We start from the raw sequence: 26,834 nt of genomic DNA, 5'->3' as shown, positions 1-26,834 counted from the left end.
AATAGGATACTATCTTTTTCAGTTAAAATACCGTATATCGTATTTCATATTTTATTAAGTAAATTTACAAGAGCAACGCGAGTAAGTACTAGCTCTTAGTACTCTTCAACAACGAAAGTATAAGAAGAGATTTGATTCCTTGCTCATGCACAACTTAAAATTCTGTTTGGAAATTTGTGTGATCAGATTATTTAATAATAAATTTGCAAAACAAATAAGTAGAAAGGATAATACTAATCATAGTAATTAATAATGAGGCTTGTTTCGCAAAAGTTATAGTGAAACTGGGGATTAATGAACAACTTAAATTTTTAATTCCACGCATGCTATTACATGTATGTTATTACTCTTAGAAAGACAGTAGATACTACAAGCATATGCTACGACATTTAAAGAAATACTTACTTTTGCAGCTTCCCAAAACATGTTGGTTGCCATTAGGTGCAGTTTTCACTTTCTTGGTATACATCAAAACTCAACAAAACTTAGAATCACTCCATACTCCAGTTATACAAAATATTCCTAAAACTTAGAATTATGTTGAATTCACTAAATTTTATTGTCTATACAATTGGTACACCCACCCCTGAACACACCACTTCGCTCGTATATTACACTGCAAAACAATGGAGAAGGTAGAGGTTCTTTTTAATTAATATTCCTTACTGAGCTCCTTCGTGGCTAAGCTGTTAATGCACGCGCATTTGGCGTGGGAGATCCGGGCTCCATTTCCGGTGGAGCTCATGTGGTTCGGATTCCACGTTAATCAGTAGGTCCACGTCTCATATAGCCTCGCTGCTGAGCGGGATGTTAAAGTCAAAAAAAAATCAAATCAAAATATTCCATACTATTAGAAAGAAGAAAAAACATTTTAGGAACTGTCATTTTTTGTGCAATTAAAGAATAACTTGTGAAAGTCGTCTTTTTTTGCGAAATGCAATCTCAATTAGTTTCAAAGCGGCTGATTAACATATCAAGCCCTTGGAAGAAGAAATGAAAGTACGCTCGAATTGTTGCACTCCAATAGGTTAAGTTTTGGGTCATTTTTCGTGGCAATTAAAACGCAAGTCCTTTGGCTTTCTTTACTCCACGGGAAGACAACCAATACGTACTCACGCGACGGCAAATATTATATGGCACCATTTTTTCTACGATCCACTGATACATACAAAAACTTTACATTTCCAAATGAAACTATATACGTTAATGAGTCATGTCGGGGGGGGGGGGGGACAACTGCGCCCCTAATCGTCGCCCATGATCGTATATATAAAATGAGCTGATGCGTTGTGTAGGATAATAGGATAATTACATATAAAAAGGCGAAGTTTCCATTGTACTGACTGAAAGCCTTGCACACTGATTAAAATAAATTTATTAAAATATATCTGTTGATATTTTGTATTATTGATCTGTTCAAGCTTTACTTTCTAAAACAACTTAATGTGAAATGATGGTTTTGTTCATTTGAATTAACTTACCAGCTTGTTGATATGTCCAAGCGATCGCAAAAAATAATTCAGTGATTTAATAGTGAAGAATGATTTTAGAATAACTTTACAAATAGTCTCTTAGATAGGTTCAGGTGTTTTAGAAACTCGTTTTCGAAACGTAAAAATGAAAAGAAAATGCGAAAAAAAGTAGCAACAAAATATTGCATTATGAATGAATTGTTGACAGACCACTTTGTTACTTAGATGATTCTTGATTTCAGATATCCGTAATAATGAATCTTCTGTCTTTTTCTGTTTTATATACTAAAGTTAATCCTAATCAAATATTTTTGAAGTTATACCTGAGAATTCAGATGTCTATAATCATATACAGTTGATGACAAACATCTAGTGCATTCGTTACACCAGAACGAATGAATATACAGGATGGATCATTTATCTTGATACGCCCTTGTAACTCTTAAACTATTGGACAAAAAACAAAGGTAAAAAAGTATGGCAAACAATATCACCCTGCTGATATATGCATGGTACAAAATTCCACCTGCACTGTTTGAAACGGGCGCTGGCCATCGACACGTTAGCGTAAATCTTCATTTACTTCATTTACTTATGTTGTGGGTCCAGATAAATGGCAACGTTGCATTTTCATTTAACATTGGGCACATAAAGAGTGTACAATCCAAACGGCTTGTCCGATTTAAAACACACACACACACACACACACATATATATATATATATATATATATATATATATATATATATATATATATATATATATATATATATTATATATATATATATCTTTTACTTTACATTGAAAACATCATATTTGGAGACAGTTTTCCCTCTTACATTTTGTTGTAACTCTGATAATAACACAGTTACACTATGTCAAGGGACTTTTGATACATCCTGTATACATATTATTTTATACATTAGTATAGATTCGATCAAAGTATTGTTTATGTGTGTTACGCTCAAAAGTTACTCTGTTTCACCAACAATCAAACTCAACATTTTTCATTCTACACAATGCATTTATTCATTATACATACTAGTGTTTTTATTTTTTAACAATTATTTTCACTAACGTCATGTATTCTATTCATTTGTTGTATCACTCGGTCTACAGTCTTCAACCTGTTGTATAAATGACGAAAACTTCTTGCAGTGTTGTTCGAACATTTTAAGCCACTCTTCCGACAAAATATCATTCTTACTAATAGTTTGATAAACATTGTCTAAAGTTTTGACCATTTTCTCATCTTGTTGGACAATATCCTTTAAAGAAAAGAAAGTACAAAATTTCAATGAAAACCAATGTGTAACAGAACTGTTTTATATTAAATATTATTAAATATTTATATAACTTAAAGACTGTTCTACAACACGCTCACATGTGCATTGTACAGATGAAGAGTTCGATTCCAAGTCGTCGATCCAAATAACTATGCCTTCTTGTCGCAAATGAAAACTAACATAAATGGTGGGTATAACTGAACTTGTTTATATCGAACAGAGCAGTCTTGTAACCAAAAGTCTAATAATTCTGAAAATGAGAAAGAAAATTATAAGTAACTCTTCAAGAAATGTTCTGAGTAACCTACGTACATGAATAGCAGAAACAGAATGCAGAGGGCACATATTCACAACGAGGATTCGGAGAAAACAAACTTCGGTGTAATTAAATTCTTGTGCATGATTAAGTTCTTGGAATATTTGACCTGAATAAGAAGCAGGGACGTGTTTATCAATATATTTTCACCTCTTTATCAACACTTTAGTCTGTTCCACTGTCGACAGCTCAGATGTGCTTGTAATGTATGTTTTTCTGTGTTTTCGTAAATACTGTAACTGAAACCAACTTTAAATCAATAATTTATAATGTATAAATTGTAAACCAAAATTTCGATGAGTATTCACATCAATTTATTTCAAGTTTTTTTTTTTTCCTTAATTCATTTAACACGGAAGAATAATAAAATGTCATTTATGTTGTGTATGTTTATTGTATAACAGTTTGTCAAGTTACAAATTATATATGCATTATATATACACAGTGTTTAACACTTCCTACTATATAATACTAATACAGATACGAGGGGCGTTCAGTATGCTCTAATACTGACCCCTCATGTAGGATCATGATTTTAACATGTGTAGAAAGTAGACATCTTATGATGACTTTATGCCGCAGTGCAAGTTATTTGACCATGTACTTTCTTCTTTCCATGTGTTTGCAGTAGAGCATCTGTAAGAACTCTGTGAAAATGGAAAATAGTGAGGTTCGTGCGGTCATCAAGTACCTGCAATTGAAAAACTTACAGCCAAGGGAAATTCATGACGACTTGGTACAAACATTAGGACAGTCTGCTCCATCATATCCTACAGTTGTGAGATGGTGCCGTGAGTTCAGATGTGGCAGACAATCATGCGAAGATGCCCATGCAGGTGGGCCACCAGTAACAGTGACCACCGAAGAAAACATTGCGAAGATCCTGGACATGGTTATGGCAGACAGACGAGTTACCATCAGGTATTTAGCAGAGAATATAGGGTTGTCAACCGGCACAGTTCATAACATCTTGACCAATCATTTGTATATGAAGAAAGCCTCGGCACGATGGGTCCCGCGAAACCTAAATGCTGATCAGAAGAGGAGCAGAGTGACATTTACAATGCAACTTTTGGATAGGACTTTTTGACACAATTTGACACGTGCAGATCCAGAGGACTTTTTGACACGGTTTGTGACAGTGGGCGAAACCTGGGTCCACCACTTTGACCCCGAATCCAAACAAAGCTCAATGCAATGGAAGCACACCAGCTCCCCAACCCCGAAGAAATTTCGCGTTCAACAGTCAACCAAAAAGGTCATGGCAACTGTTTACTAGGATGCCAAGGGAATACTGCTCGTGGATTATCTGGAACATGGAACCACAATGACGGGCCAGTATTATGCTGACCTTATACCAAAATTGCAAGCTGCAATAAAGAGCAAGAGACGAGGAATGTTGGCGCGTGGAGTGTTGCTGCATCAGGACAATGCTCCCGTTCACAAGTCCGGTGTTGCCATGGCTGCAATTCATACAGATGGATTTGAATTGGGCCTCATCCCCCTTATTCACCTGACCTAGCCCCAAGTGACTTCCACTTGTTTCCACATTTGAAGCAGCATCTCCGTGGACATGTTTTTCAGGATGACAATGCTGTCATGGATGCTGTTAATACGTGGTTGCAGGAGCAAGAGGACATCTTCTTCCAACAGGGTATAGAAGCTTTGGAGCGGCGATGGACTAAGTGCATTGAAAGGGCAGGGGATTATGTTGAAAAATAAACATATTTTCATTTCTATTATATTTTGCTTTCTTGGTGAGTATTAGAGCATACTGAACGCCCCTCATAATTCTCTCACTACAACTGTAAATTTACCATATCATCAAGATTTCAGATTTGAACATCGAAAGCCGTAAATTTCCATGTTTCTGACCAGAAAGAATGTCCATTTTTCCACCATATATCCAACAGAAGGAAGGCACTAGTTTATCAATAGAAAGGTTAGTGGGAAAGAAATTTATGTGCTATCACATTCACTTAACTGATACACATTACAGAAAACATTTTGCTTGCAAACGTTAAATTCAAGTATCATGCAGGAACTCTATTAATATCTCGCTGTTAAAATAAGAAGGTACTCTACCAGCGGGTAGTTGGTAGAAAGTGCAACCTTGAAGGATGCAATTTCTCGCTAAAGTATACATTAGTCCCCAAAATAACAAAATAGCTTTGCAGCATTATCTAATTTAATCCTTGTTTTAGTGATTTGTGTCTAGTTTCAAATATAAGATTTTTTATGAATTATTTCAACATTCATAAATGTTTTCGGACTTCTTAAATTTACAATTCAAATACAAAGTTACTAACTGAAACAACATATTGATAAAGAAGTAAGTGATATTGAATCGAAAATTAAATAGATGCGTTTGATTGGAGAAAAAACTGGTAGATAACCAATAACATTATGGTATTTGTGAGCTTCATCTTGAAAATATAAAGGTAACCAAGAAAGTTTTCCTATCACTTTTTCACCCACCACCTTCGAACATCGATATGTCAACTAAGGCGTGCCTGGAAGATAAAAAATAGTCCCCATCAGCATCGATGACCTTCTGCCAGCGTCCTGGAAGGCCATGGATTCCATCGCGGTAGAACTCGGTGGGCAGTGAAGCGAAGTAGGTATCAAGTGCATTTTGCACCTTTACTAGGGATTTGAACTGGCGTCCTCTAAGGTGATTGTCCAAACAATGGAACAGGAGATAATCGGACGGTGCAGTATCCGGGGAGTATGGCGGATGCAATAGTGTTTCCCATCCACGGCGTAGAATGGTGTCCCGGGTTATCCTAGCCACGTAGGGCGTAGCATTGTCCTGTGACAGGAGGGTCCCTTTGCGATTCAGAAGTGCTGGCTCCAGAGTATTGAGTTTTTCTTGAACACGGCTCAACTGTTGACAGTACACAGTTGCATTGATGCTCTGACCAGCTGACAGCAGTTCCCGATGCACGATGCAACGAGCAGTCCACGAAACACACAGGAGGACCTTCTGGTACAGTGCTCGTTTCGGCTGTTTCGGAACCATTTCATGGGATGCTAACCAATGATGACGGCAACGTGGAGCTTCGTACAGGACCCACTTCTCATTACGTGTCAACACCCTGTCCAGAAGTGGCTCCTTCCTCAGACAAGACAGCAAAGAAACACAGGTGTCTGCTCGCGTTGCCTTCTGGCCCGGAGTCAAATCATGTGGGACCCATCGACCCAACTTGTAGTGCTTCCCAATTGATGGAGGTGCTGCTGAATGGTTTCACCACTCACACTGAATTGCAGTTCCAGTTCCTCACATGTCTGGCCACTGTTCCCCTCAATTGCTGCCTGGAGATCTACATTTTGTACCTGTGTTGGTCTTCGGGCATGTGGTGCGTCTTCGAGTGTTTCGTCACCGCCCTTAATCTTGTTAAAACACCATTGCACTATTCGCGTACTCAGAACACCCTCACCAAAGCCCTGGCATATTTTCCGCCCCGCTGCAGCGGCGTTTGACCCCAGTTTGAACTTGTACAGCATACACATCCTTATGACGCTCTGTGGAGGTCCCATGTTCACTTTGTCCTTACGCAACTTAACGCTGTAACTGAACTGCCACAACCAGGTAGTATGTTCAGTGGTGCTATTCTAATTTTTAACAACCGATTCTCTCTCTCTCTCTCTCCCTCTCTCTCTCTCTCTCTCTCTCTCTCTCTCTCTCTCTATATATATATATATATATATATATATATATATATATATATATATATATATATATATATATATATATATATATTACGTCTACAATATCTGTGTACAATTTCATTCACGTCGGTCCACTTCTTCTTGCCTTTCGGGCGTCAACTTTCAAAATTTTGAATGGGGACTTTGGCCCCTAAAGCCGTTTTTCCGCAGAAAATAAAAAAAAAAACACGTATTTGTTTATATCATGTGTAGTATCTACCTGCTAAATTTTATAAAAATCGGAATGTTACACCTGGGAAGTGTTATATGTCAGTATGAAGAGAAAGACTTCAACACTGTACGTTCCAGGGTTTTCAAATAAGCAATGATAGAATGCTAGAACATACTTTGGTTCCTGACATGGACCACATAATAGTTTAGGAATTGAGAACAAAGGTTGCCAGCCAGCTATTTGTTCGATACCATGATTCTCTGGCACATGTTCCTGGAACCGCGTTTGAATTGACTTTGCTTTATATGCAGGAGCAGAATCTTGATGGAAAAAATTAAGAATACAGGTTAAGTACATAGCACTGAATACGAGACAGTTGTTAAAGAACAGTGGCATACACAGAATTTCATGAAGAGAGGGAGGAGGGAATCAAGCTTGCAAGTTAATATCGTTTCAGGATTTTTGTATAGATATCTTAATATCCCCCTCGCGTACGCTACTCGTGTCAATACTTTCGTCTAAACTAGATATAGTTGTAAATTACTTACTTGAATTAGTTTTGAGTGTTGTTTGTTTTCAGCTTTGATTTCATTCACTAGCTTAGTACTAACATTCTCCCGAATATTCAAGTAATGGGGCATACACTTCTCAGTTTTCTGCAAATCATCTATCTCGTGCTGGAGTCTAGAAAAAAGAAGTTTTTTTTAAGTACTTTTGAATTATAAGTTGAGTTTACATTATAATTTACTAAGGAAGCTCAAGTACAAGTAAAAGATGAAAGGTTGTGCACAAAAACTCTAGTTTAAATTAGAAAAAAGTTCGTATTTAGCAATAATTGCCACATTTGCAAAAAAAAAAAAAAAAAAAAAATCGTATTTAGCAATAATTGCCACATTTCCAATATGCAAAGATGATTTTTATTTCACTCAATATTTACACATAAAGAATCACTTTTTTAATAAAATAAAAACAAAATCTAATCAGTTGCCGTTATTGCCGTTTATTATTATACTAGTATTACACATTATATAGTATAACGTATCTGATGAAGACATATTGCCAAAACTGTAACACAGATTAGTATTCGATTATATCTTATTTTCAAGTTATGCATAGTTTCAAAGGGCAGTATGAGCAATATTCAAACAATTACTATATCTCTGTATTTGAAGTCTCGATCACTCTTAACTTAATTTTTTTTTTAACCCTCGAGAAACAGTATGACTTGCACGCAATTGCTTTTTAAAATAGTCTTTTAGTAAATGCTATTATTGTATTACATGTCTATTATTATTATTATTATTATTATTATTATTATTATTATTATTATTATTATTATTATTATTATTATTATTATTATTATTGCTATTTTATCTCGTCCCTCTCCCCGCCTTCGGTCCGCTGTACACTAGGTTAAAATTGTGTCTTTCTTACTACTTAAAGGGATGTCAGAGTCAAGACCAAGGTCTGTTGCACATGGATGAAAAGCATATGTAAGGATGGTGAACGTAACGAAGTGCAGCTTAGCAGACAAGGCACATGCTTAGATACAAGCAATGGAGACAAATCAAGAACAAGAACCAATACCAGAAAAATAAAGACACTAAAATGCTGTTGAATGAAGAATTGTTCAGCAAATGCTGAAAGGAATACTTGAAGAACTATATATGATGGAGAAGGATATGTTGAGGAAGAGAATGAAGTTGAGGAACATAAGAGGATATGTTGAAAAGGTCCACCTGTTTCTTCGGTAGAATAGAATTACCTCCATGACAAAAAGGTTATTGGGCCAGATTATATGCTTCCAGGTGCAGAATTGTTGAAGAACACTGGAGACGGCATGAAAAGGATACTATACAATATTACTGCAGATAGCTATGAAAAAGGAGAAGTTCCTCTTGACTTTTCGCACAATAAAACGATAACACTGCCCAAGAAAATGAATGCTGCAGAATGTTTAGGTTATAGAACAATATTCCTTCTTTCTCATGTCTCTAAAATTTTAACCATCTTAAAGACCATAATAGAAAGACTGAAGAAAATTTAGACGATGATCAAGAGCAGGAAAAGGAACTGGGGAATCAGTTCGAACATTGCAACTTACTCTTGAAAGGTGACTTGAAGTAAATTGATAAATATTTGTAACTTTTATAGATTTAGAAATAGTATTTAACAATGCAATTGGAAGCTGCTTTTTTGAAACAATTAAGAATATTGATCTAGATTGGAAGGATAGAAGGTAGATCCTGGCACAATACAGAACATAAAATGCAATGATCAACATTAACGAGAATAATCATGAAGCAGCGATTAGAAGAGACGTAAGACAAGGATGTCCACCCTCATCTTATTTACTTAACATGTCTGTAGAAGAGTCAATTAGTAAAATGAAAAAAGAAACAAAAGGTATTAAAATAGATGAGCTAAAAGTTCACAGTTTACGTTTTGTAGATAACATGGCTATTTTTCAGATGCAGAGAAATATATTAACAAAATGCTTCAATACTAGGGATAATCTTGAATAAATTTAAGCTTAAGATAAGCACGATAAAACTAAGACCACAGAAGTATACAGGAAATGTATGGGGAGAAAGCGATCCTATAAGAATTGAAGGGAATACAAGTGGATAAATTTTCTTACCTTGGCAGCTGTATCACCAATGAAAATAGAGGTACGAGCAGGGTCGTCACTTAGGGGGGGGGGCAGGAGGGGGCAATTCCCCCCCCAAGAGTTTGAGGAATACATATACTTTAAGCGATTGTCTAGTAATATACTAGTACAAGACGAGAAAGTCTTATGTCGGTTGCGCTCTTGCCCCCCTCAAGCGAAGTCTGAAATGACGCCCCTGGGTACGAGAGAAGTGAAGAAAAGAATTATGATGGCAAATTTCGCCTTCCAAAATAAGAGAAAACTAATGAATAAGAATTTGAGCCTTCGAACCAGAAAATTGTTATAAACATGTTAGGAGTGTTTTGATGTATGGAAACGGAATATGGACATTGGGAAGCAAGAACGATGCAAGTTAGAAGCTGCTGAAATATAGTTCTGGAGAAGATTGAATAGAACAGCTGGGCAAAGAAGAAGAGCAACGTGATGTGCTGAAAGACGTTCATTAAAACGGAAGTGTATTGGGCATGATAGGGAAGAGAAAAGGTAAGATGATCGGCCATCTGATAAGACAAGTGCTTCATAACAAACATTATGGAAGGAAACATAGAGAATGACCAAGACATTTATACATCAATAACATGTGGAATAAGTCATCTTGCACATCGTACTGTAACATGAAAAAAAAGTAACAGCAGAGAGACATCTATGGTTGTAGCGACAATGCTTGGCCTTTAGATGATGATGATGAAACAATTATTCTTTTGGTATTCTATAATTCACCCGTCAATTCTTCCGATTTCAGAAATAGGCGCGAAATGTTGTCCCTTGACATTGGGGAATAAGGAGAATGGTTGATACAGCAACATGTTTTGTTCAAGAAATTGTTGTATAACGTTGCCTTGTGGTTGAGTGGATCATAATGCCACAGAGACCAGTCATTGATTCCGCTAGCTGAGGTTTCATCAGGGACATCATTTAGGGGGGCAGGGAGGGGCATTTACCCCCCTGAGTTTGATATTTATATAGATTTTATCAATAGAATAGTAGTAAGTCAGTGAAAAACGCGAAATTTTACTTATATCAAGGGGTCTTGCCCACCCCCAAGCCAAATCGGAAATGACGCTACTGGGTTTCATATGTCGAATTTATAACTTCTTTGTAGACTGTCAGTTATTGTGTTATCCTCTGGGGAAATTTCCTGCGCACATTACATTTGCAGTCAATATTTATATATAAATAAATGTGCTTATGTATGTTCCAGCATAACTCTGGAACGCTTCGAATGATTTGAACCGTACTTGGTACACAAATTACTTACAATCTGAAAAAAAAAGAGTGTGAGTACGACACCCTTAGCACCCCTAAGATTGGGAGTGAAAAGAGGTTACTTGCAAAAATAATCGATAATAACTTATACTAGTGTCAAATCCGTAGGTTTTGAGTTGCTAGGACGAATAGTGACATTCCTGTTGCCATTTAAGACCAAGTTCAGCCCTCATTGACATGGAAGGGTAAGAAGAGGTGAAAAATAAAATATCCCAAATGACTGAAATTAAAGTTGAATCCATAGTTTTTCGGCTTGGGAAAATGGCTGGTCCGTTTGAAATAACTTTTGGAACATAGATAATACCTACAGCAAGCTGGGTTTTTATTATGTTACTTTGATAAAAGGATGTATTCTAGGGCAGGAGGTGTTTCAAAATTATGCTAAAAATAGAGTATCTTAGGAATTTTCATTATTACGCTTTCATTGAAATACGTATCCTGAGGGGAAAGGAAATTCAAATATTTTTTATAAACTTATTCTCCTGGCGCGAAAAATTTGCATTTCAGTTAGTAAATAATGAAAAGCATTCTCTTGACTCTGGACTTACGAAAACGAATTTTCGCTTATGGAAAATTTTTGCCAACACACATCAATGATTGGCGTTTCGCAGCAAGGTCGACTCACTGCCAGTTATTATTTTTAAAATCTTGATTATTGTAGTCATTCTGATCAAATCTCGGAAACACGAACTTTTTCCTCCCTTTGTTCATCTGTCGAAACATGAAACATAAAGCACACCCAAATCTTCCATTTCCTAAAATCTTAAATCATAATCGCACATTCTATATCCTTACTAACAATCGGACCTACTATTATCCTAAATGACATAATCGATTTACGATTAGCATTTCCAGAACTCTCGATATCTCCGTTGATATTACTGGTTGAGAGTCAGCCATTCTTGTGAGTATCCTCGACATCATTTAATCTTGACGAACTTTGCGTACCAGCGGAAATGTTTGACCAGGCTAATGCTCCGCATTCACAACTCGAAGTTTCTGTAGCTGGTTTACTAGCCTTAGCTCAAAATGTATGCGGTCTAGCGTTATCAGAGTAGTATATGGTGGCTTTTCTGTTGACCAGTTCCGGCAGTTTCTTTTGAATTGCTAGGTGCACTTGTGCTAACTCCTGACAATATAGGCCCGGCGGCAGTAGCTCGTGATACATGATGCCCTTCCAATCTCACCAAACACAGCATAATCTCCTGGGCGTCAATTTGGGCATTGCCATAGACTGTAAAGCGTCCCTTCACTTTACCCACGATCATTTTCGCAAATTGTTGTCGTAGGTTAGGTTATTCATTTTTATGACTCCTGATCACCCGCTTCAGAAATGACTCGAGCTTATTATGTTTGAAAATGAAATGAAATTTTTGAGTTTTACGTCCCACGGTTATGCCGGTTAGGCTAAAGGAGACGGTGATAATGAGAGATGAATGAAAGGGCGGAATGAAGAAAGTGGGAGGAAACGGGAGAACCCCGAGAAAACCCACGCCTCATTATGTTTCGTTAGAGATTCACAAAAGGAAATTCAACCAAGTAAATGTAAATGTCGAGTTTCGTTTTGTATCCAGCTTTCTTCAAATCGTTTAAAACTGTTTGGAAATGGATGTTCAGATCATTGGCAATGTCGCGGGTCTTGATCGACTTTAGCCAGACTATTGTCCACTTTTGCTGTGATTGGTTGTCCACTTCAAGAAGCACCTTGGACATCCAAATTTCCAGAACGAAAGCGATTGTTGCCTTTGATAACGTATCCTATTCATAAACAGTATAAATTTCTTCAGAAGCCTGTATAACATTTCCGCCTTTATCGAAATAAAATTATAAAATATAGCGCCGTTTTCTGGAAAGTTCACTCATCGTCATGGTGCAATATCTTACATTTGATTATAAGAATTTAAACACTTTTTGCATATCTACTAGGGTCTACTGTCAGCTCTTAAATGGCGTTAGGCCTGACCTAATCTACTGTGACTCATATACCCTGATATTTGGGACACTAATGCCATCTCGTGCACAAAAGACTCATTATTGTTAAGCTTCCCGATATAACATTGAAGATAATCATAACTATAGTATTCGGAATCGAATGAAACATTGGGATATGGTTATCGGCGACAAATACCTGCAAATATTGTATGATTTTGTATTTACCTTTCAATTTCGTCTTGAAGATGGTGATTCGTTGTAGATATATCCTGGAAATTATTCTGCAAAGCTAAGGTCTTCTTTTCTGCCGACAATATTTCATCCCACCTTTGCTCATTGTGGACTGCGTATTCTTTATCCATGCCAGCTAGCTTCATTCGCCCTTCTTTCTGCAAAGAAAATGATGGTATTTAAAACAAACATTGTCATCTCTAAAATATAAAATTAAATAGATTTATCTGAATACTATCAAATAGTAAATCAAATTAGAAAAAAAATGTTTCGTACTATTACGATAAGTTTTTATTTTAATATTTACATGTATGTGTATTCGCATGATTTTGTAATGTAAACAAGCATATATTAGACGAAAACTAGGGAAATTATGATGATTAGTACTGACAATCCATATCACTTGATTGATTTATTGCTGTGTAATGAGAACGTTTGCGGCAAGTCCACGTTTCTGAATTTGAAAACATATTTAAAGATAAATATCGTTCGCCGGATATTTCTCAGAAAGCATGTAGAACTTTCGAAATGACCTTTAACACTAATTACACTTATGCATTTTATATTTTACATGTGTGAATGCATTGAACTTTTCTTTATGGATTGGCTTTCACAGTATAGGAAAAAAAAAAAAAAAGCTTTTTGCGACATTTATTATACCAAAATGTCTCTTATCAATGACACTATGTAAATGTACGGAAATTAAAGCTGATTGCAGTCGATTACAATCATAAAAATGAAATGAAATCTTTAAGTTTTACGTCCCACGGTTACCGGCTAGGCTAAAGGAGACTGTGATGATGAGAAATGAACGAAATGGTGAAATGAAGAAAGTGGGAGGACCCCCGAGAAAACCCACGCACAGGATGTTTGTCCAACACAAAGCTCACTTGATAGAAGCTAGGATCGAACCAAGGACACCATGCACCAGAGGTGAACGCTTTATCACTGAGCCATCGCAGCCCCCTTTAATTATTATAAGAACTTAAATTATTCTACTAATATTAATATTACAAATTTGTTAACACTAACATGTTTATTTCCCTTCCTGCTACAAATATCTTCCATCAATTAAGGAACGCATTGAAGAGAAAATTTCATTGATTTGAACTCGAAAAAAAAAAAAAAAAAAAAAAGTGCATGCAGCATTCCTAAGAAGCTTGATCATTGAAAGAACAAAAACTACTAAAAAGCTTCATTTATTTATTAGTTCTAATCGATATATATATAATTTTCTCGATTTTCGATTTATATTAAGTGCTTGATTTAATCACTAGATATCTCTACTTACTATGCGCTCTTGAAGATCATTTTGTGTCTTCTTTAAGGCTTTAATTTGATTTTTTTCAAGTTCTATTTCATCCTCTAACCCTATAAATAAAACGGAAACTGGTTTTTACACAATTAAAACCCGTAATGTAATGATTACATTTTCTATTTAAAAGGTTATTTTAGATTAAAGTGCATTTTTTTTTAATTTTAAAATTATTTAGATAATAGTAAGACATAATTATTATAAAAGAAATCTAGTAATCCAATTTCCTTAAATTACTCTATATCAAGATATCCCTTATCAGTGAACTTAAATTTTTTAAAGCAAAATTATGTAAAATTTGATTGTTGAGTAAGTAAACTACAAGAAATATTTTAGTAACAATAGGAAACACATTTTTGTAGTTATTTGTCTGAAAAAGTAGGGGAGAGAATATAACAAAGAATTAGGATCTAGGGCAGCAGATTTCCTTCATTGATCATTGAATCTATCCTTGCTTATTTACGCAATTTCAATCAAATTATGCCAATTATTCTTTCTTCTCTAGAATTACTTGTAACAGGTTTTATTTTTTTTTTTAATATCATGTATAATATTCACCAATGTAAAGAACCTGTAACAAGATTCATAGAATATAAATTCTTCAATGCATGTTGATTTGAAATTGAAAAAAAAAAAAAGTTATAAAATATTTCAGATTTTAATACCTTTCAGCTGTGAATGCATACTATCATATGTTGATTTCTTTTTGCTTGCTTCACTTTTTTTTCTTTCAAGAACAGCTTTTGCAGAACTAACTTGCTTTTCCAGTTCCCTGCATTTTTTCGTTAGCTCTTCTATCAGTTGCTGAAACAAAATGTTATAATATAACTAATAAGTATGGCTCTTGTAATAAACTCCTGTTTACAAAACGAATTATGTTCTATGAAAAAAACGGACTGATGAATATATATTGATGAATATGTGTAGTATAGCATGAGGAGAAAAAGAAGTTGATATTTTGACCAAATTTTTCACTTTATGAACACTCAAGAAGAAAGTTTCAATTTATTTATTTATTTATTTATTTCAAAACACTTACAAATTATTTATATAACATTCTTTAAAATCCCATAATGAGAAATATTGAACTCCTCGTTGTTGGGAGGTATGTCTATAATATAGTTTAGGTGTCATAAAATGTATATTCATCTGACAGTTATTTACAAAGGTATTGTTCATCTTAAAATTACTGTTCTTAAATATTTTTGTGTCTCGTGTAATTCTTTAGTTTCTTTCTCTTTTTTAATGTGTATATTATGTTGAAGTAGAATAGAATCTATTTGCTGTAAAAACACATAATTTCAGGCAAATAAAACATAACAGTATGTTATCAAAGTTTATGACATCTCAGTTCTATTACAGACATACTGCTCACCAGCGAGGAATTCAATATTTTACATTATAAGAAAAAATTAAATCTTCTAAAGTTTTATGTCCCGCGGTTATGCCGGCTAGGCTAAAGGAGACGGTGATAATTAGAAATGAATGAAATGGTGAAATGAAGAAAGTGGGAGGGCACACGGTGTCTGTCCACCATAAAACTCACTTGGCACGAGCTAGAATCCCATGTACCAGATGTGAATGCTCTACCACTGGTCCCAGTATTATAGGATTTTAAAAAATGGAATTAAATAATTTGTAAATATTTTTAAAAATCCTTACTTTAGTGTTCATAAAATGAAAAACTTGGTCAAAGTTTCAACTTCTTTCTTTCCTGCTGCTTTCGTCGGATTTTAAGATGAATAGAGATTTTTTAAAAAGTTAAATAAAGATGTGGATAGTTTTAAGTTCTGCTTGCTACGGGAAAAAATCGTATCTCTTGTAAATTGATATTTTAGCTTACCATCTTGTGAGTTGAGAGATTAGTTCAAACATACATAACAAGTACTACAATCTCCTCAGATGAAAATTTTAGTTATCCGCACTTTTATTTAACCAACTTGCTACCTCATCGTAATTAGGCTTTGACGAAAGCAGCAGCAAACTAACTTGAAATATTAGCCATTTTCCCTTTGTGTGTGTGTGTGTGTGAACATCTGTGAATAATGAATGAATGTCTGGTGATGGTATAAATCGAGTTAAATTCAAATAAAAGAAGTATTGTGATGGTGTTCGATTTTATAAAAGTAAATTTCATCTATGAAAAATAAGTAAAGAAAGAAAGAAAAGCCTAAATAGTGAGAAAAATACATTTGTGAAAAGAAGCAAAATAAAGATAAGGAAAATGGTGAAAAACATATTTGTGAAAGAGAAGTTTGAAAAAAAAAAGAAAAGGAAAGGAAAGGAAAGAATTAGAAATCATGCAGAACAAACCTGTACGTAAGCTAAAATATATCTCTGAATCTATGCATATGTATAAGGCGAATCTCTATTATTGAACAAAAATAAATAAATAAATAAAATAAAATAAAGTGACATCGGTAGAAACTACAAAACAACTCTAAGTTAAAATTAGCAACATCAATGTGTAGAACGCTGTAATCTATGTAGAAGATAAAATCCTGTTTAAATTATTAGATAAAAGATCTACAAATAATAAAACTTGAAATGAAATGAAAAAAGTTATGATATAGTATTTGGTAAAAAAAAAAAAAAAAAAAAAAAAAAAAAAAAGCGTAATCACCCTTAAGATGTCGATGTTGCTTGCTTCTTATATTTCTATAAACAGTTTATTATTCTTATCTTTTCTTCTCAGTAGTTGGGAAAAAAATTTAAAATGCACTTTAACACTCAATAAGTTGCTTTACAAAGATAATAATTTTGATTTCTACAAATACTCAAAAATATAGAGTTTATTCGTAAATTGTATAACTCGAAAGTTCATTAAAAATTTAGTATAATTAAAGGCAATATTTATTGAATTTCATATGTTTCTAATGTATACTACCTTTTCTGATTCTATGTATCCTAAAGGTGCCTTTACGGCATCAGAGTGAAGTTGTGAGCATTCACTATACTTATGATCCAAGTCTGAGATAGTTTTACTCTCGTGGAGTACTTCTTCATCTAATCGTTGGCGCTAGAATAAAATTAGAGTAATTATATTTGATAAATGGAGGACATAAATTTCTTCAGTATATCATTTCTATTTCAACGTATTTATATTTAGTTGTAGAATAGCATGTTTCTATTCAATAGCAGTAATTTTTATTACTAAAATTTTTCACATAGTGAATATTTTTTAAAGCGATATTATCAGATGAAAATTTGTCCAGCAATTATGATTTGTAAATTAGATGACGACAAATCTAAAGAAATGTTAAATGAGAGTTTATACCTTTAAACATCCCAAAGACAAAATTTGCTAACGGTTTCCAGGCACTTTTCACTTCTTCCTCAGTGAATCTAAAGAAAACTTGTTGCTACAAAGAAGATCTGAGGTATGAAATTTTTTGCTTGCCCATTCTGTAGAATAAAATTCAGAGGATAAATTTGTACTAATAATAATTACAACTAACCTGAATAATCTTGTTTATAAGTGTTTTCAGATTGGTATCACTTCAGGGGGATTTGGATGAAGAACTAAATAGAAAATCAAATATATGGTCTACTAGTAGTTGCAGTCTCACCATGATGAAAACATTCAAATATAAATCTCACTCTATTTTTCAACAAGTGGGAAAATGAGTTTGAAAAAATCGTGAACAAGACACCATCCATGGGTTTCATTTCCATTGTACCCAGGAATATTGTACAAATTAAAGAAAATTGCTAAAAGAAAATTGCTAACCTTTAGGGTTAGCAAATTAAAGAAAATTGCTAACCTTTAGGTTAGTTTTAAGTCCCACCAAAAATGGAAAGAATTTTAGGTCATTACAAAACTTATTTCTTGAACAAAATCAGCCTAAGTGGCATATATCATGTTTTTCGATCTTGTGACGCTTCCTATATTGGAAAGACCAAAATAAATATTGGCACTAGATTAAAGAAACATTAGAGAGCGCGAGAATAAGGAAGCTGTTTCAGAATTATGGGAACATCTTCAAACTACAAAACATTCTGTACAAAAGGTATGTGTTACATCGAGCCACTACTAACATTGAAAGGAACGTATTTGAAACTTATTATACTAGGACAAAAGACCCACTTTTGAATACCGAAAAAGGGAATCTTAAGAAGGACTGGGACATGATGGTTACAAATCACATTAATAAAAACAAAAATTAAGACTAAATACTTTATTCTAGACATTTAAGACATACAGATTACAGATGAAGTGTTAAGTTTTTACTTCAATTGGCAATAGTGTTTAATATGGTAACATTGTGTACACAAGGTTTTAAGCTTACATAATGTTGAAGGACATATGCAACGCAGAATATTACAGGAATTGATTGTAAAGAATATAGAATAAGATTTGATTTAGTGTTAGAGCACTAACAAATTATAATATACTAGCATATATTACCCGCTTCGCTGGGTTGAAATAAATAATTTAAATGCACACCTTTGTATGTTGTATGCCTGAATTTGGATCTATGCTGCATCGTAAGTTTCAATGTTCATCTTAGTGACCCCGAAAATTATGGATTCAATGCTGATATTGCTCATTTTCGATCATTTTTGTGTATGTCACCCCTCATCATCCCCCAAGTGTCGGGGCTGAAAATGGATTTAAAGAGCACCCGAAGTGTCACTGTTCATCTCGGCGACCGCAATAACTATAGAATCAAGACTAATATCGGTCATTTTTGACCATTTATATATATATATATATATATATATATATATATATATATATATATATATATATATATATATATATATATATATATATATATATCTAACATATCCTTCTTCAGATACTATCGAAAATAAATGAAAATACAGACATATATATAGTCATTTTTTTTTTTTACTACAAAAGTAACTTTATTACCTGTTAAATTATATGATTTACAAAATGGCAAAGCTTACGAAATAACATGAAAATTAATTCTATCACAGAAAGAGTTTTAGAGCACAGGTGAAAGACTTTTAGCACATTTAGATGGGAAATATAAAACCCCAATGTTACAATGATATTATTAAGATACAGAGCAAGAAATTACAGATATGAAAAATATAAGCTATTTATGCATTATGATCTTATGAACATATATAGTCATTGTTATGACAAAGTTTAAATTCTTTAACTGTCATATATATAGTCATTGTTATGAAAAAGTTTAAATTCTGTTAACAGACATATAGATAGTTATTGTTGTACTTTTTTTCCCCTTCTATTTGCTGAGGCCTTCAGCCAATCCCGTAAGTCTTCTTGTTCACTTTCGAACTAATCACGTTCCGCCATTTTTGGTTCTTATAAGGACCTTTTTTATTTTCTTCTTGTCTATGCTATCCAAACTTCCTTGCCATAATTCATTAATAAGTAACCCTCCTGTCCAGTTCATCAGTTTATCTCTTCCTACCTTCTTTATTCAATCTGCTTCTTTCCACTTCCTTATTATCATTCTTTTCTTCATCTCCAATACTTCCGTCTTATCCCAATTAATTCCGTGATTCGTCTCCTTAACATGTTTATATATGGCTGCCATGATAGGAGCGACGTGGATAGGAGTACAAAGAGAAATTTCGTAACAAACATGATAAGAAGAATAGAAATGCTGGAGGACGAAGAGGAAGGAAGGAAGGAGATCATACAGAAATTCTACAGACAATTAGAGAAGAACGGTTACAGCAAAAAGGATTAGAGAAGGAAGAAGAACGCAGGAAGAGGAAGAGAGGGAGAGTGGAAAATGGCATGGTATAGAAAGTATGGAAGAAGAAACGGAGAAATTGAAGAATTTATTGAGGAATGGAGGAGTCAGAATTTATAGAAAGAGTGGAGAAATTTATTAAGATCAATAAATAAGAAGAATAGAAAAGGAACTAAAAAGATTAATGAAGAGGAAGAAGGAATTATCTAGAGGGTATGGTGTAAGGACTGCGATATGTCATATATAGGAGAGACAGGAAAGAGAGTGAAAGAAAGATTAAAACAACATGAAGATGATGTTAGAAGGAAGAAATATACCAATGCCATATATAAATATGTTAAGGAGACGAATCACGGAATTAATTGGGATAAGACGGAAGTATTGGAGATGGAGAAAATAATGATAATAAGGAAGTGGAAAGAAGCAGATTGAATAAAGAAGGTAGGAAGAGATAAACTAATGAACTGGACAGAAGGCTTACTTATTAATGAATTATGGCAAGGAAGTTTGGATAGCATAGACAAGAAGATAAAAAAAAGGCCCTTATAAGAACAAAAAATGACGGAATGTGATTAGTTGGAAAGTGAACAAGAAGACTTACGGGATTGGCTAAAGGCCTCGGCAAATAGAAGGGAAAAAAAAAACTACAACAATAACTATATATATGTCTGTTGAAAGAATTTAAACTTTTTCATAATAATGACTATATATATGACTGTTAAAGAATTTAAACTTTGTCATAACAATGGCTATATATATATGTCTGTATTTTCATTTATTTTCGATATTGTCTGAAGAAGGATATGTTAGATATCCGAAACCGTTACAAATTATAATTTAAAATAAAGTGTGTTTTAAGCTTTGGTCAGTGTTTCTTTTGTTAAAATAATCAATCCAAAGCCATGGATAGTCTTACTATATATATGTTTCCCCCTCCCCCATGTTGCGGGCCATGGCATCGGAAGTGTCACCGTTCATCCAAGCAACCCAAAAAATGTGGATTCAGCACTAATATCGGTCATTTTCGATTATTTTTAAATATTTCTTCCTCCCCTTCCCCCAAGTTGCGGGTTTGAATTCGGATTTAAACGGGATCGAAAGTATCAATGTTCATCTAAAAGACCCACAAAACTATAAATTCGACACATAGTGGTCATTTTCGATCATTTTCATATCTCGCTTTCTCCCCCTCCCCCAAGTGGTGGGGATGATTTTGGATTTAAACCGGATCGGAAATATCACTGTTCATCTGAATGATGCTGAAAACTATGGATTAGACACTAATATTGGTTATTTTCGATCATTATTATATATAGCTCCCCCTCCCCCTCTTCCGTACTGCTGCACACGGCATCAGAATTGTCAATGTTAATCTCAGCTACTCCTAAAACTATGGTTCGACACTAATATTAGTCATTTTCGATAATTTTTAAATGTTTATCCCCCTCCCCTACGTTGCACCCTCCCTCTTCCCAACAATCAGGGCTAAACTTGGATTGAAACAGCATGAATGTGTCACTGTTTCTCTCATCGACCTCGAAAACTATGGATTCAACACTATATCGGTCAGTTTTGATTATTTTCAAATTTCTCCCCCCCCCCCTCCCCTACTTGCATCGTCAAAGTGAATAGCCTAAAGTAATCCCTGCCCCCTAAACTCATGTATGTTGAAAATTTGATTGAGATCGGTCGGATTGTTCAAGAGTGATGAAGTCATAAAGCAGTCATTTTTATTTTATTTTTTTTACATATATATCGCCCCCCCCCCTCCCCTACGTTGGCTCGTCAAAGTGAAACGTTAAAAAACACTCAAGGTTTGACCCTCATATATGTTGAAAATTTGATCGAGATTGGTTGGGTGGTTCAAAATTTATTAGGTTTTATTAGTTTCTATTTATACGTTCCCCCCTCTCCCCTAGGATCTACCGTTAAAGTGAAATTACAAAAATGTTTCCAGGTCCAAACCTCATGTATCTTGAAAATTTGATTGAGGTCGGTCTTATAATTCAAGAGTTATTAAGTTACAAAAATAGTCACTTTCAGTCTATATAAATTGATTTTTATATATCTCCCCCTCCTTCTCCTCCCTTACGTTGCTCTGTTAAATTTAAATCATAAAAACAACCCCAGTCCTGAATCTCATCTATATTGAACATTTGATCAAGATCGGTCGAGTGGTTCAGGAGTTAAGTTTTATTTATTTTTTATACCAACTCCCCCTCCCCCATTCCTCAGTTCTACCATCCAAGTGAATAGCCTAAAACCAGTCCAGCCTCGAACTTCATCCATGTTGCAAATTTCATCGAGGTCGGTAGGGCGGTTCAGGGGATTTAGAGTCACAAACATAGTGATTTTCAATTTTATATATATATAGATTGAAAAATTTGTATATTTTTCTTTACGCAACTCACCACTATTGCTACAAGAAAGGAAAAAAGCACTATGTGAAGACTAGCATAGAGATAGTCTTAAGCCTAAGCTAACGAAGAAGAGTGCCGGTGGGAAGTACTGGAAATATAAGCTAAAATATAGGCTGAAAGGGAATATTATCCTCAGTTGTAATTGTTCAGGTTAGTTGTAATTATTATTATTATCATGTGTTCCATACGCTCAATAACCAATTATGATAAATTTGTAGTTTGATAGTAAAATTTCCTTTTCTTCCTAATTTACGATAATAAAATGTCTTTGGTACTAGATGTTCTGAGGAGGAGTGCCTAAAGATTATTCGTAGATTCCGTGTCTTTTGGATGTTTTAACGGGTGAGAATTCCTATTTTCTATTAATAATATCCATTCCATCGTATCAATTAATAATTAATGTTGAATGAATAATATGTAAAATGAAATGAAATGAAATCTTTGAGTTTTACGTCACGTTGTTATGCCGGTTAGGCTAAAGGAGACGGTGATGATGAGTAATGAATGAAATGGTGGATTGAAGAATGTGGGAGGAAACGGGAGAACCCCGAGAAAACCCACGCACACGGTGTTTGTCCACCACAAAGTTCATTTGGCGGAGGCTGGGATCGAACCCGGGACCCCAAGCACCAGAGGTGAACGCTCTACCACTGAGCCACCGCGGCCCTATGAATAATTTGTAGTCATAAAAATTTGTAGAAAATGCAATATTTTAAGAAAATTCATACAATCGCGCTGTTTACATGCTTTGATTTCGTATCGAACTCAGTGAAATACTGCACCTACTATATAAAATATTTATTGAAAAATTATTATTATTATTATTATTATTATTATTATTATTATTATTATTATTATTATTATTAATAATAATAATAATAATAATAATAATAATAATAATAATAATAATAATAATCTTTATTATAGTGCTGTGAACAGCTTTAAGTAAAAATACAGAAATTCGTACGGTAATTCGTTACTAATACAGTATCATTATAAAGAAAAATAAAAAAAGTGAAAACATAACATAACATATAATGGAAAATGACGGTCAATTAAAGCAGAATAAGTTCTTTGTCGTATTGTTACAACATTAGAACTCTTTTAGATTCAATGTGCTTAAAACCGAACGTATAAATAAAGAATAAACTAAAAGTTGTTTTAAAATTACATCTTGTTGAATGTTGCTAGTCAGCATATTAAAACAATCAGTCAAATCACGCAAAAGAATGAGTCAACCTTCTTAAGATTTCACATTTTATACTGTGGTTTGGAACTTTGAAGCCAATGTTATGTAAACAATATTTATCGTAATCTATATTTATAAGTACCTTTTCTATCAAAAACTTTTCTTCTGTTTGTAAGTTTCTCTAAACTTTAATAGTTATTCCGGTGCTAATACGAAATATTAAAATAATCATTCATTTTCATTTTAGTAGCTAGTAATAATGTCAGTATAACGCACGAACGCTATACACACAGGCTACGTCTGCACACGTTCGGAGCGTTAGTAGAACTAAGCAAGATGAAAGATGCAACACGTAAGCGACTGGTACAAGAGCGTTCCGCGCCCGCGCAGACACCCCAAGCGATAGTGTTTGGGCACGATATTGCTTATTACCTTTGTATATTGTTGTACAGGCATGAGGTTTTCTTTTGGAAGGTTATCTGAACACTTTTACAATCCAAATTACAAAATTTATTTTTTCTAATCAGCTTTTTTTTCCCTTCGTGGACTGGACTAAATATTATAGCAAAATATTTAAATTTAAATGGAGAATTAATAGTTTACCTTGGTGATAATGATCATACTCATAAAGTTATACTTAACAGTAAATATTTATGCACATAGTAGACATATGGTATAATAACGCAAACATCTTTAAAACTGGTTCTTGTCTCAGTATAACTGGCTAAATTCACAATAATATTCCTTTCCAATTATATTGCACTTTCCACGCAACTTCCTGATTCAAATAATTCTCTCCAAATCATGACATTATAGCAAGAAACACGGGACACCATTATCTTAATGTTCACAGTTCAATTCAAATCAAGGTTGTTTAGTTTTACAAATTTACACCCATTTTCATAAATAGTAATAAATAAAAAGATACGAGTAACATTACCTTTTTCGTTAATATATCTAGTTCTTTGAGTGATTCTTCTAAATCCCTATTCGCTTTGCTCATAAATGATTCATGGCGTCTGAGGTCATCCTGAATTGCTTTGTCAATTTGAGCTTTTTGAATCTTACCGAATTTTATGTCATGATCATACTTTGTCAACTGTTGCTTAAGAGATTCAGATTGTTTTCGAAGTGTGGTTGTTGTTTCGCTGCAAAAGAGAATTTTATATATAGGATATTGTTATCACAATAATGAACAATGGAAACACCTTAAGAAAATGCAACTTGCCTGATTGATATGACGTGAGACCGTTAGCCTGCAAAAGAGCTCTGATTCATCCATCGTGGAACTGGAGTATTAAGTCTTCATCCAATACAGCATTAGTAGTAAAAAATGGATCGATCTGGAACAGACCTGAGCCAGTTTTAGCCAACTCACAAGCCACTGAGAAAATGACCACCGTGCACCGTGAGCCCACGGTCTTTTACGACCTCCATTTTAGGGGTGAATTCGTTCCCTTTTATGACCACTTTTAAGGGGGTGTATTCGTTCTCTTTTACGAGCACATTTTAAGGGGTGAACTCATTTCCTTTTATGAGCACTTTTCCAACCCATATGTTAATTACGAACACATAGAAGAACAGATAACACATAACACTACGTAACACACAGCAGAACAGATAACAGATAAGAATATGAAACATAGAAGGGGTGTACTCGTTCCCTTTTATGAGCATATTTTCCAACCCCTATTTTAACATAGGAGATAACACATACGATTACGAACACATAGCAAAGCAGATAACACTTAACACTACGTAACACACAGCAGAGCAGATAACACATAAGACTCGTACCCTTTTATGAACACTTTTTCAAGGGTGTATTCATTCTCTTTTATGAGCATATTTTTCAACCCTTATTGTAACATAGGAGATAACACATACGATTACGAACACATAGAAGAGCTGATAACACATAGCACTATTTTAACATAGCAGAACATAAGACTACGTAACATAGCAAGGGTGTACTCGTTCCCTTTTATGAGCACTTTTTCAACCCTTATTTTAACATTACGAACACATAGAAGAGAAGATAACACATAAAACTACGCAACACACAACAGAACAGATAATACATAAGAATACGTAACATAACAAGGGTGTATTCATTCTCTTTTACGACCTCCATTTTAAGGGGAACTCGTTTTCAACCCCTATTTTAACATGGCAGATAACACATAAGATTACGAACACATAACATAGCAGGGGTGAACTCGTTCTCTTTTATGAGCATATTTTCAACCCTTATTTTAACATAACGAGCAAGGATTACAATCGAACACCCACGGTCTACAGATAATCATTTTAGATGGTGTATTCATTCATTCTCTTTGATGACCATTTTTCCACCCCTAATGAAATTACATAGGAGAGCAGATAATACATAAGATTCGTTCTCTTTTACGACCTCTATTTTAAGGGTGAACTCGTTCCCTTTTATGATTACTTTTTCAACCCCTATTTTGAACATTTGAACATAGCAGAAATGACATAAGCATGTCCTCAAACTACTGGCCATCGTGAACAAAAGGTCAAACTCGAAAACGAAACAACATATTGAGGTGCTGTTTCCAAATCTAGTAACTGGTCATCAACTACTACAAGTTCCAAAAATAGTGGTCATCGAGGTCAAAGGTCACAGTACTTAAAACCTAATTACTCGAAAATGGAGCCACATACTCAGGTGCTGTTTCCACATTTAGTAATCGGTCACCAACTACTACATGTCCCAAAATTAGTGGTCATTGAGGTCAAAGGTCAAAATACTTAAAACCTAATAACACGAAAACTGAGCCACATATTGAGGTGCTGTTTCCACATTTAGTAATCGGCCACCAACTACTACAAGTTCCAAAATACTGATCATCGAGGTCAAAGGTCAACATACTTAAAACCCAATAACTCGACAACTGAGACACATATTGAAGTGCTGTTTCCAAATCCAGTAATACGCCATCAACTACTACAAGTTCCAAAAATAGTGGTCATCCAGGTCAAAGGTCAAAATACTTAAAACCTAATAACTCAGAAACGGAGCCACATATTGAGATGCTCTTTCCACATTTAGCAATTGGTCATCAGGTACTACAAGTTCCAAAATAATGATCATCGAGGTCAAACGTCAAACTCGAAAACGGATCCACATATT

At 34.3% G+C, this 26,834-nt stretch overlaps 1 protein-coding gene across 5 annotated transcripts in view; it reads right to left on the bottom strand.

The window, feature by feature from the left end:
- Positions 1 to 2,461: 2,461 nt before the first annotated feature.
- Positions 2,462 to 26,834, bottom strand: part of LOC145695077 (uncharacterized) — a 266,388-nt gene continuing 242,015 nt past the window's right edge. For 3 of the 5 annotated variants that reach the window (XM_081771942.1, XM_081771944.1, XM_081771941.1), the window contains 7 exons: positions 24,621 to 24,828; positions 17,260 to 17,391; positions 15,038 to 15,176; positions 14,349 to 14,428; positions 13,052 to 13,215; positions 7,506 to 7,641; positions 2,463 to 2,740 (listed from right to left, as the gene is read on the bottom strand). In XM_081771942.1, coding sequence (XP_081628068.1) covers positions 2,561 to 2,740; positions 7,506 to 7,641; positions 13,052 to 13,215; positions 14,349 to 14,428; positions 15,038 to 15,176; positions 17,260 to 17,391; positions 24,621 to 24,828 — 1,039 coding nt within the window. In that variant the 3' untranslated portion in view covers positions 2,463 to 2,560. Of the gene's footprint in view, positions 2,741 to 7,505; positions 7,642 to 13,051; positions 13,216 to 14,348; positions 14,429 to 15,037; positions 15,177 to 17,259; positions 17,392 to 24,620; positions 24,829 to 26,834 lie in introns of those variants that run through there. The other 2 variants (XM_081771940.1, XM_081771945.1) reach the window with 2 other exon arrangements.

The sequence above is a fragment of the Thermobia domestica genome, chromosome 9 (assembly GCF_964235325.1).
Source record: "Thermobia domestica chromosome 9, izTheDome1.hap1.1, whole genome shotgun sequence".
NCBI classification, from domain to species: Eukaryota; Metazoa; Arthropoda; class Insecta; order Zygentoma; family Lepismatidae; genus Thermobia; species Thermobia domestica.
Note: the sequence above shows the minus strand (reverse complement) of the source record. Positions and strands in the feature narration are given on the sequence as shown.